At 44.5% G+C, this 13,004-nt stretch overlaps 1 protein-coding gene across 1 annotated transcript in view; it reads right to left on the minus strand.

The window, feature by feature from the left end:
- The window catches only part of LOC126291504 (trypsin 3A1-like), a 45,506-nt gene extending 32,786 nt beyond the window's left edge, over window positions 1–12,720 (minus strand). Inside the window, exon 1 of the mRNA XM_049985010.1 lies at window positions 12,414–12,720. Within this exon, the coding sequence (XP_049840967.1) occupies window positions 12,414–12,720 (307 nt within the window). The remainder of the gene's footprint in view (window positions 1–12,413) is intronic.
- Between the last annotated feature and the right edge of the window lie 284 nt (window positions 12,721–13,004).

A 13,004-nucleotide genomic window follows, 5' to 3' on the forward strand; every position in this document is an offset into this window, starting at 1 on the left:
CGGCAAACTGGCTGACACTGACGGCGGCGGTGCACAAATGCTGCGCAGCTAGCGCCATTCGACGGCCAACGCCGCGGTTCCTGGTGTGTCCGCTGTGCCGTGCGTGTGATCATTGCTTGTACAGCCCTCTCGCAGTGTCCGGAGCAAGTATGGTGGGTCTGACACACCGGTGTCAATGTGTTCTTTTTTCCATTTCCAGGAGTGTACAATACTGCAGTGCCTGTGTTTCTATGATGTCCTCTGCAACCTCCTTCAGACCTGCACGCACGTCTGAAGCACATTGCGGAGTACATCATAAAAACACAGGCTCTGAAATATGGTAATGCACTGTTGCTGGATTAAATCTCGCAATGCTGGAAGAATTTCATTATAAAATGAGACACTGAAGGTAGCAGATGACTTTCGTTATTTGGCAGCAAATAACAGATGATGGCTGGAGAGGATGCAAAATGCAGACTAACAATATTGAGAGAAGAATATGTGAAAAAAGAGGAATTCATAACATGCAATATCAATTTAAGTGTTAATAACGCTTTTCTGATAGCATTTGTCTCGAGTTTAGCCTTTTTATGAAGCGAAACAGAGACGATACGCAGTTCACACAAAAAAACAACAGAACGTCTTAAAATGTTTGTGCTACAGAGGAAAGCTGAAGATTAGATGGGTGTATCAAATAAGAGATGATGAGTGAGCCGTGCGTGGCTCGTGTTCGTGCCATATCTCATTTGACATCCTGTTTTTACTGTACTACCACCTCGTTGCGTTAATTTCAATTACAGGTGTCACCGAGTTGCCGCCTTGCCTGCCCGTGAGCGGCAGAAGCGGTGCTTATCGATATAAGCCCTGGCGTATTATCTCTACTGACTGCTATTACTTCCCAGTTGTCGTGTGTTCAGAGTTCGGATCTGCCAGTGAGTTGGGAGGTGCTAGCAGTGCAGTTCGGACATGGAATTGTTTGACTTAGGACTCGGCAGAAGTTGAGTCGAGACGCGGCTGCAGTGAGGTCTGGACAGCCATGACTTGCCCGATAACACTTGAGTGCGGACCAGCTTGGCTGGTCGTCGGTCGGTCGTCTTGTCGGACGACGTGTGTGTTGGCCGGCGATCGCTTATGGGTTGCCTGCGTGTGCTGACTCGTGATTCGTCCTTGTTACTGCACTGTCGCTGCCTGCCGTCTCCGTTCTGATGTGTGACAGTCGGTGGGTTGGTGTGGTTCAGCCAGGAAATCTCCACACGGCGCAGTGGGCTGGGCCCGCTGGTGGTCTCTACGCAGTGTCGGGGTGTGTGGGAGCTGTCCCCATTGCTACGAGGTTCGTGGCTCGCCAACCCAAAACATCAAAGTTGAGTGGTGATTTAATTACCGAAACCAGACTGTTGACGTTGTGCCTTTGGTTTTGATGGTTGGCTGTTGGGGGCATTCCCGTGAGCAACAGCGAGTGTTCGAGTTGGCGCAGGTTTGGCCACCATCCGGTGGAGTTCAACTGTGTTTTGGTTATTTGAAGTCCAAGTGCACGAGCGGAATTTTCTGCCTCGTGGCCGTTAGCGTTCCGGTTACCTGTCCTGGCCGCTGATGTGTCCTTTCCTCACTGTGTTGTCGCTGTCCAACACGTGTATGTAGTTTTGACAGCTTATGAATACTTGGTTATGGGCAGCTGCGCCTTTTACGTTTTGGCTTTGGAGTTCCTTGTGTACTGGTCGGGTGGAAAGCAAGTCGTCTTGTCGGTGGGTCCGTTGACTATCTCTTGGTTGGGTTGCCGGCGGATCGGATATAATTGGGCCGGACTGCCTGTCTTCCCAAAGGGAACTCTAAAATTTCAAGTGCAGACCGACCCCCAAAAACTTCTGAGCGCCGCTGGCTGTATTGCCTTTTCTTATTGGTATTTGATTGTGTATTTTAATGGCTCATAGCCGATGGGTTTGAATGTGTATGCTTTTAGATGGGTTTTAAATAATGGGCCTTCAGTCACTTTAAAATTGAAAGTTCCTTACTTGTCAAGTCTTACAACGTGTGGGCCTTCAGCCTCACTTATAATATTTATTGGATAAAGCTTTGGGCTTTCTGCCTTTTGAAAAATTATTGTCGTTGTGTTTTTCAATCATGACCTTTCAGCTGTTTTAAAATTGTAATTCCTTATTTGTTAAGTCTTAGATGGTTTGGGACTCTACCTTTTAAAAATGTATTGTAGTTGTGTTTTTCAATCACGGGCCTTCAGCCGTTTTAAAATTAAAATTCCTTACTTCTCAAGTCTTAGAATGTTAGGGCGACTAAATAAAGTTATATGTGTTCGAGTGTAACTGAGAGCTGCTCATTTTTGGCCCCTTTCCACAATTCCAACTACCTGTTCTGTCCTGCGGGTTTAACCAGGCGTTTCAGTGAGTTTACGCAACACATTGGAGGAAAAAAATTATGGCACAGTCTGACTAAAAGGAGGGACGGCTGAGGACGTAAGAAATGCATTTGGAGATCAAGGTTTGAGTACAGTAAACAGGATCTACGACTACATCTACATAGATACTCCGCAAGCCACCGTATGGTGCGTGGCGGAGGGTATTCTGTACTACTACTAGTCATTTCCCTCCCTGTTCCACTCGCAAACAGAACGAGGGAAAAACGACAACATATAGGCCTCAGTATGTCCCCTAACATCTCGTATCTTATCTTCGTAGTCCTTACGTGCAATGTTCACCACTGGACATTAAAATTGCTACACCAAGAAGAAATGCAGATGATAAACGGGTGTTCACAGGACAAATGTATTATACTACAACTGACATGTAATTAGATTTTCACGCAATTTGGGTGCATAGATCCTGAGAAATCACTACCCAGAACAACCACCACAGGCCGTAATAACGGTCTTGATACGCCTGGGCATTGAGTCAAACAGAGCTCGGATGGCGTGTACAGGTACAGCTGCCCATGCAGCTTCAACACGATACCACAGTTCATCAAGAGTAGTGACTGGCGTATTATGACGATCCAGTTGCTCGGCCACCATTGACCAGACGTTTTCAATTGGTGAGTGATCTGGAGAATGTGCTGGCCAGGGCAGCAGTCGAACATTTTCTGTGTCCAGAAAGGTCCGTGCAGGACCTGCAACATGCTTTCGTGCATTATCCTGCTTAAATGTAGGGTTTCGCAGGGATCGAATGAAGGGTAGAGCCACGGGTCGTAACACATATGAAATGTAACGTCCACTGTTCAAAGTGCCGTCAATGCGAACAAGAGGTGACCGAGACGTGTAAGCAATGGCACCCCGTACCATCACGCCGGGTGATACGCCAGTATGGCGATGACGAATGCACGATTCCAATGTGCGTTCACGGAGATGTCGCCAAACACGGATGCGACTATTATGGTGCTGTAAACAGAACCTGGAGTCATCCGAAAAAATGAAGTTTTGCCATTCGTGCACCCAGGCCCGTCGATGAGTACACCATCGCAGGCGCTCCTGTGTGTGATGCAGAGTCTAGGGTAACCGCAGCCAAGGACTCCGAGCTGATAGTCCATGCTGCTGCAAACGTCGTCGAACTGCTCGCGCAGATGGTTGTAGTCTTCCAAACGTCCCCATGTGTTGACTCAGGATCGAGACGTAGCTGCACGATCCTTTACAGCCATGCGGATAAGATACCTGTCATCTCAACTGCTAATGATACGAGGCCGTTGGGATCCAGAACGGCGTTTCGTATTACCCTCCTGAACCCACCGATTCCATATTCTGCTAACAGTCATTGGATGTCGACCAACGCGAGCAGCAATGTCGCGATACGATAAACAGCAATAGCGACAGCCTACAAGCCGACCTTTATCAAAGTCGGTAACGTGATGGTACGCATATCTCCTCCTTACACGACCATCACAACAACGGTTCACCAGGCAACGTCAGCCAACTGCTGTTTGTGTATGAGAAATCGGATGGTAACTTTCCTCATGTCAGCAAAAAAAAAAGAAAAAAAAAAAAGAATGGTTCAAATGGCTCTGAGCACTATGGGACTTAACTTCTGAACTTCTGTGGTCATCAGTCCCCTACAACTTAGAACTACTTAAACCTAACTAACCTAAAGACATCACACACATCCATGCCCGAGGCAGGATTCGAACCTGCGACCGTAGCAGTCTCGCGGTTCCGGACTGAGCGCCTTAACCGCGAGACCACCGCGGCCGGCCCTCATGTCAGCACGTTTTAGGTGTCGCCACCGGCGCCAACCTAGTGTGAATTCTCTGAAAACCTAATCATTTGCGCATAACAGCACCTTCTTCCTGTCGGTTAAATTTCGCGTCTGTAGCACGTCATCTTCGTGGTGTAGCAAGTTTAATGTCCAGTAGTGTATGTTGGCGGCAGTAGACTCGTCAGGCAGTGAGCTTCAAATGCCGGTTCTGTAAATGTTCAAAGTAGTGTTTCTCAAAGAGAACGTCGCCCTCCCTCTAGGGATTCCCAGTTGAATTCCCGAAGCATCTTCATTACTGTAACAAATCTAGCAGCCTGCCTCTGAACTGCTTCGATGTCTTCCTTCAGTCCGACCTGCTCTGATCCCAAACACTCGAGCAGTACTCAAGAACAGGTCGCACCAGCGTTCTATATGCGGTCACCTTTACAGGTGAAACACTCTTTCCTAAAATTCTCTCAATGAACCGAAGGCGATAATTCGCCTTCCCTACTACAGCTCATACTTGCTCGTTCCAGTTCATATCACTTTGCAAAGTTATGCCCAGATTTTTAAACGACTTGGCTGTATCAAGCGGGACACTGGTAATATTGCATCAGATTTCCTAAGACACTTGAACAGCCTCCATGCCAACATAAAATTTACCATGGAAGTAGAAAACGACAAAAAACTGCCATTTCTAGACATGCTGGTCACAGGGGATGGCCGACACACACGGGCCGATACCTGCACAAACTATCAAACCACCATCCGAGCCAGAAAAGAGGTATGATTAATACTCTCGTAACGCGAGCAGGACAAATATGTGAGCCGCAGCAGCTCAGACGCGAAATGCAACACCTGGAATGTGTTCTGAGGAGCAATGGCTACTCCACAAGTTATATTAGAAGCGTAACAGAGCCAAAAGGAATAAAAAAAAAAAAAAAGAAATGTCGGTTACGGCCTTTCAGCCATACATTCCCAGAGTGACGGACAGAATCGGCAGTATATTGCGCAAACACGGCGTAAAGACGATTTTCAAACGGACAAGGAAGATCAACGAGTGTCTTAGATCGGCAAAGGAGAAAAGGGACCCACTTGCAATGTCGGGAATATGCCGTATACCATGCACATGAGGAGAAGTTTATGTCGGAATGACTGGACGATCAATCAACACCAGGATCAAAGAACATAAGCGACATTGGAGGTTGGGGCCGGTGGAGAAATCGGCCGTGGTAGAGCACGCACTGAAGGAGACCGACCACGTAATAAAATTCCCCGACACGGAAGTTCTGGCTGTAGAGAAGCACTATCACAGCCGCTTGTTCAGAGAAGCTGTAGAAAAAAAACACGAAAACACGCGAACAGCTTCAACAAGAAAGAGGAAAGCCTTAAGGTAAACCGATCCTGGATTCCCGTACAATCGCAGGTAGCAAGAGGAGAACCGCACCGGAAATGACCGCGAAGAAGCCCTTGGACGTTGGCGCGCCAGGTACATATAGTCTGCTGCCGCGAGCTCGGCTCCAGTTCACCACCGGCAATGGAGGGTGAAGCTTTGACAAAGCCAGCTACTCCTGCTGGCGAAACGTCAGTAAAATCATCAGATGAATGTTGGTCGAAGAACCCGAGCCAGAAGCCAATAGGCAGTTTGTCAACAAGTGGCCACGAAAGCTTTAACAATTTTGCATTCACATTAACTTACATTTCCCACATGTAGGGCTAGCTGCCATTCATCATACCAGCTATAAATTTTGTCTAAGTTGTCTTGTAGCTTCCTACAGTCACCAACTTCGACATCTTATAGTACACCACAACATCGTCAGCAAATAACTGCAGATGGCTCCCCACCCTTTCCGCCAAATGATTTATGCATATTGAGAACAGCGGTACTGTCACACTTCCTTGGGGCACTCCTGACGATAACCTGGTCTCTGATGAATATTCGCTGTCGAGGACAACATACAGGTACTGTTACTTAAGAAGTCCACGGCCGACCGCATATCTGTGAACTTATTCCATACGCTCGTATCTTTGTTAACAAGCTACAGTGAGACAGGCAACGGCCTTGCCGTAGTGGATACACCGGTTCCCGTGAGATCACCGAAGGTAAACGCTGTTGGGCGTGGCCGGCACTTGGATTGGTGACCATCCAGCCGCCATGCGCTGTTGCCATTTTTCGGGGTGCACTCAGCCTCGTGATTCCAGTTGAGGAGCTACTCGACCGAATAGTAGCGGCTCCGGTCAAGAATACCATCACAACGACCAGGAGAGTGGTGTGCTGACCATACGCCCCTCCTATCTGCATCCTTCTCTAAGGATGACACGGCGGTCAGATGGTCCCGGTAGGCCACTAGTGGCCTGACGACGGAGTACTTTACAATGAGACACCCTGTGAAATGCCTTCCGGAAATCTAGATATACGAGTATGCCACCGACCTGTTGCCCATCATACATAGTTCGCAGTATATCAGAAAAGAAGCTGAGTTTGGCACGAGCAGAGCTTTCTAAAACTGTGCTGATTCGTGGACACGAGTTTCTCATTCTCAAGAAAGTTCATTATGTCTAACTGAGAATATGTTCAGCAAACCGAATTTATGTATATTAGACTGTAATTTTGCGGGTCCTTTCTTCTACCCTTCTTATGTACCGGTGTCAGCCGAACGTTTTTGCAGTCGCTTGGGACTTCGTGCTGCACGAGACATTTACGACAAATGCAGGCTAGGTAAGGGGCTAATGTCGTAGAGTACTCTAAAAATCGAATTGGGGCTCCATCCAGACATGGTTGGTTTGTTTCATTTTGATTTAGGGCGCAAAAAGCAGCTGGGGTCACACGCGCCCAACTATAGAACAAGAACACAGAGTGGAGTTAAACGATTATGCGTCAGTCCCAATGGACAGAATAAGAGACAGCTAAAAACAGGCACGTGGAAAAAGGGCTAAAAAGCACCATACAGTAATGGAGGTCCAAAACTAAAAATTAAATGGCCTTCGCCATATTGCTGTAGCGGATAAAAAGTAAAACGCGTCATACGATAAAATGGCTGATAAATCAGGGATGGTATTTGCTTTTTCTAAGCCATGGATGCTTATTATTATGTTGTCCATGTGAGAGTCTGTCCAAAGGTCAAATCACGGTATATTTGTACGATTCTTCTTGAAAGTGACATTTAAAACTTCGACTTCCGTTTTGCTTTCTAACAACACCACTACTTGCAAAGTAGGTTAGAAATCAGATTAATAGTGTTGCTCACGCAGCATATGTTCGCTTTATCGGGCAACAACAAAGTTATTGACTGTGGAGGGTATCGTCAGACTGGAAATAATGAAGTCACTGTAAAAAAGTCTTTAATTTTGGCACTTATCTTCAATGGATTCCCACGTAGATTTCGTCGAAGTTTTTATGGCTCATCTTGTTGATTCTAGGGTGATTCCACTTTGACTGCTAGAAGGTCCAGATGTGTATTTTAGCAATATTTGAAGACCTAACAAATGCGTTTTTCAGGAAATTCTTAATGATCAAACAATCCCAGAGCAGAACAATGGTATGGTAGAAATAATATTCACATATACTTCTTCTTAATTGTCACATCGTCAAGAAAACAATCTTCATATATTTAATTTCTACTTTAACCAAACACAAGACTTGACTGTTCTTTTACAAAGCGAAATAACAACTTAACTTCTGCAAAGTGAAACAAAGACCACTCTATGCGCATTCGCGCCAAAACGGTTACAAGTAAGTCAAAGACTATGACAGTCTCACAGAAATGAATACACAGAAGAACCATATCACTGTAATATATCGATACATCGGAGTACCTATACATTAATAAAACCAAATGTGAATATTGCCACAAAAATATGTCTGTTACTTCGCAGAAAAGTAGTAAGGTATTACTGGTATATAAAACTAGGGTTGGAGTGCTGTAATGGTCACGTAAATAAAGAACCATTACAAACTGCCAAACCAGACTGGTCAAAAGGGGACTGAATGGAGGCTTGGACCCGCTTAGCGATTTTACCTACGACCAAATTTTTCTAGGACACTCTGCCAGATCTTTTGATGAGGTATGACGGTGGTAGCTGTTGTATGCTTCGCGCATAGATCCTTCCGCAGACACACTGATCAGCACTAATCTTTGACTGCCGTAATTTGAGCGTTCTATTTTGAATCTAGAGTGCAGCAGCCTTCTGCTTCTTCCGCAGTTTGTTATTAAACCGTGGGGGGAGTTTTTCAACCTTTATCCACTTACTAGGCGCATAACTCTGAAGATCACAATTTAGAATCTGCTTAACCTGGGACCACAATCTTTCTAAGTCCATCTTACTGGAACAATTATGTACGTTCACTGTCCAAGTGCTCTATCTAGCAGAAACTCTCTCTTAGCCTTCTTGACTGATTTAATAACTTTTGTAACATAGTTGCTATAATGACATACTGATCGCTAATCCCTGTTTCTATACTAACTCTTCAGGCATGGTCCAGCCTATTTGTAGCTGACATGTCTGAGAGATTTCCATAGACCTCTGGCTATGCTGCAGGACAGTCTGTTACCACAACGTTTTCCTCCACTGACATTTGTTGGCATTGCAAACTCACAGTCAAAATATAACACTGGAATACAAAACAATTTCACAAGAAATCATGTCATATTCAGAAAAAACATACATTACAAGAAATAAATACGAAAATCATTAACAAAATTTATAACAGAAAGACAGCCAGATCAATAATCGCCAGTCTCACTCACCACGTCGAAAACAAAAGTAATGAATTTGTGTCTTACGCTGTAATAAGTAGTTTCAGCGATTCTCAATGCCTACCAAGTCAACGAAGACTAAAGAAAGTCTATTAGGGGGAAAACGGTGTGGTCGCAAATATTTGTACAGTGCTAGAAGTGGGAGTGTCATGAACAACACACTATACATAATGACCATTGGTGTACGAGTACTGGGATGCGGGAGGAGCGCGTTTTAAGGTAACGTGTTTATGTTTTTCTGGAATTATTCGGAAATCGCGGATCCTAGCGAAATTTTATCCCTGTACAAAATTAAACTACATTACACCGGGTGACCCAAAAGTCTATTAACATTTGAAAACTCGCTAATTCACAGATATTATAGGCAGAGGCGTCAAAATTGACACGCATGCCTGAAATGGCATGCGAGTCTAAAGAGGAACATGTCAGTAACGTTGCATGAGAATCGTGCATAAAATGAGCGACAATGAACTATTAACCAGCCATTTTGTGACGCGGAGATTATTTCCAAAAAAAGAAAAAAGAAAAGAAAAAAATTGACTCTGAGAACTATGGGACTTAACATCTGAGGTAATCAGTCCCCTAGAACTTAGAACTACTTAAACCTAACTAACCTAAGGACATCACACACATCCATGCCCGAGGCAGGATTCGAACCTGCGGCCGTAGCGGTCGCGCGGTTCCAGACTGTAGTGGATTATCTTCAGTGTGGGCACTTCACAAGCTCACGCTATGTTGTGTAATGTGTTACGGACCGACGAAGCAAATTTCACCCTCCGAGAGCCTGTCGATAGCCAAAACGGCAGAATTCGGGCAACTGAATATCCTGCAACAGTTGCCTAGATCCCATTTCGTGAAGAAGACACATTGTGTGGATTTACCATACGACCCTTTTTCTTCGAGGAGATGTGAGGTGCTTCTTTTCAAACTGTCAGTGTGACATGTGCGAGATACACCGATATCTTACAGAATCGGATCATCCCTTGCATGGCTAGCAAACACCTATTGGAAAGTATGACTTCTATACTGCATGGCTCTCCACCCATGTTGCTACACACGTGTAAGATCTCCTGCACACATCGTTTGGTGAGGATCGCCAGCTAAGCCATCCCTTCCATCATGCTTGGCCTACTATGTCCCCAAATCTCAGTATGTGTGTTTATTAGTTGTGGGGTTACCTGAAGTTGCGAGTCTACTGCGAAAGTCCGACAGCAATTTCGCACCATATCTACTGATATGCTGTACAGTGTTGCTTACAAAACTGTCCTTTGACTATAGGTATTCTTGATTAATGTCGACTGATATGTTCACCCCTTGTTATTAAGAAGAATGTCGTCGCTAAAAATCAATATTTATGTTAATTATTGCTTTGTATTATATGTCGCATCGAGAACAGCTGCCAACATGGGTAACGTAGAAGTAAATATCCTCGGAGTAGCGAAGTAACTTAAATCACTTAATAAAAGCAAGTCTTCTGGTCCAAACCGTATACCAATTAGGTTTCTTCCGGAATATGCTGATGCATTAGCTCCATAATTAACAATCATATACAACCGTTCGCTCGACGAAAGATCCGTACCCAAAGGCTGGAAAGTTGCGCAGGTCACACCAATATACAACAAAGGTAGTAGGAATAATCCACTAAATTACAGGCTCATATCGTTAACGTCGATATGCAGCAGGAGTTTGGAACATATATTGTGTTTGAACATTATGAATTACCTCGAAGGAAACGGTCTATAGACACACAATCAACATGGGTTTAGAAAACATCGTTCCTGTAAAACAACAGTCTCTTTATTCACACGAAGTGCTGAGTGCTATTGACAAGGGATTTCAGATCGATTACGTATTTCTGGTTTTCCAGAAGGCTTTTGACACTGTGCCACACAAGCGGCTCGTAGTGAAATTGCGTGCTTACGGAATATCGTTTCAGTTATGTGACTGGAATTGTGATTTCCTGTCAGATAGGTCACAGTTCGTATTAATTGACATAAAGTCATCGAGTAAAACAGTTATTTCTGGCGTTCGACAAGGTAGTGTTACAGGCCCTTTGTTGTTCCTTATCTATATAAACGATTTGGGAGACAATCTGAGCAGCTGTCTTCGGTTGTTTGCAGATGACGCTGTCGTTCATCGACTAATTAAGTCATCGAAAGATCAAAACAAACTGCAAAACGATTTAGAAAAGATATCTGAAGGGTGTGAAAAGTGGCAGTTGACCCTAAATAACGAAAAGTGTGAGGTCATCCACATGAGTGCTAAAAGGAACTCGTTAAACCTCGGTTACACGATAAATCAGTCTAATCTAAAATCCGTAAATTCAACTAAATACCTAGGTATTACAATCACGAGTAACTTAAATTGGAAGGAACATACAGAAAATGGTGTGGGGAAGACTAACCAAAGGTTGCGTTTTATTGGCAGGACATTCAGAAAATGTAACAGCGGACTAAGGAAACTGCCTACACTACGCTTGTCCGTCCTCTTTTAAAATACTGCTGCGTGATGTGGGATTCTTATCAGATAGGACGGAGTACATCGATAAAGTTTGAGGAAAGGCAGCGCGTTTTGTATTATCGCGAAATAGGGAAGAGAGTGCCACTGAAATGATACAGGATTTGGGGTGGACATCATTAACAGAAAGGCGTTTTTCGTCGCGACGGAATCTTCTCACGAAATTCCCATCACTAACTTTCTCCTCCGAATGCGAAAATATTTTGTTGACTCTGACCTCCATAGGGAGGAACGATCACCACGATAAAATAAGGGAAATTGCAGCTCGTACGGTAAGATATAGGTGTTCATTCTTTGCGCGCGCTATATGAGATTGGAATAATAGAGAGTTGTGAAAGTGGTTCGATGAACCCTCTGCCAGGCACTTAAATCTGATTTGCAGAGTATCCATGTAGATGTTGGTCATTTTGTGCACTTTTCTCTAATTTCAATAAAACCCCGTGTCATTCCAGTTACGTGTGTCATATTTTACATATCTACCTACATTATTCCGTGAAGTATTGAATTTTTAAATATTAACGGACTTTTGGGTCACCCTATATTTCCTACACGAAACATCCTATTCATTATTTCTGTAGGACTAACAGTTTCATGGATTTAGGGATGGAAAATTTGCAGATTATTAAAATATTGTTCAAATAGTATAAAATTAATGTTTATCTTTAAATGCAGGGGGTTCAAAACAAGTATTTAATGTGTATACCACAATTAATTGCAGTAGCCGTTTTGAGTGATAAATTGTGCTCTGGAGATATAACAGGCTAGAAGTGAGGGGAAGGTAGTTCGCCAGATTGTATTCATGCACTGCTCTCCTTCATAGGTCTCAATATTGAAGGTCGAGCAGGTGTTCCCCACTATCTACCCCCTACGTCACGAGAAGCGACTACAGGGTGTTTTACAAGTTTATTCACAAAGCTATACAGACCCTCCACAGCGCCCAAACTACTACTACTACATATGGTGAGTAAGACGCGGAATGAGGTTAACTCACCTTCCCAGTCCATCGTCAAGATGCAGTGTCGCGCTGTCAGAATCCACATAGGAGCCACAATGCTGCCTGAACACGTCTGTAAGTTATCTTTTGAAAGCGAGTACCAGAAGACAGCAAAGGGGTACAGGCTGACGAAAGTGACGAATCCGCCAAATATTCTGTCGTCAGGACAGCCGCTGTCTCGTCCCTTGCGGTGCCACAGCTCTAGGGCTTCTCTGCCCTTCCTCACCTCCTCTGGAGTGTTGAGGCTACAGCGTGCCACAGTGACGACAGCGCACCAAGCGGCCAGGCGACGAACTAGCACCATGTCAGTGGATGGCTATCGGCTCCGTTTGCGAGAAAATTTCTGGCAGATGCCTTCCACCATTCAGACAAACGCGTGATTTGCGCATCACGTCCCCCTGTGAGTCAAGCGGCCGTTAAAACAGCGCTGTAAAACAAAACAATTCGCGAAATTTAAATACCTAACTCTCAGTCGGAAGAAGATCACGGACACAACAACTGTCACGTGGTAATAAAACACTATCAAAAAACAAGCAACGAACCATAATTTTGTTTTCATCACACGCTGTGTATCTTCAGCTGTTTGTC

This window comes from Schistocerca gregaria, chromosome 9, assembly GCF_023897955.1.
Source record: "Schistocerca gregaria isolate iqSchGreg1 chromosome 9, iqSchGreg1.2, whole genome shotgun sequence".
NCBI classification, from domain to species: Eukaryota; Metazoa; Arthropoda; class Insecta; order Orthoptera; family Acrididae; genus Schistocerca; species Schistocerca gregaria.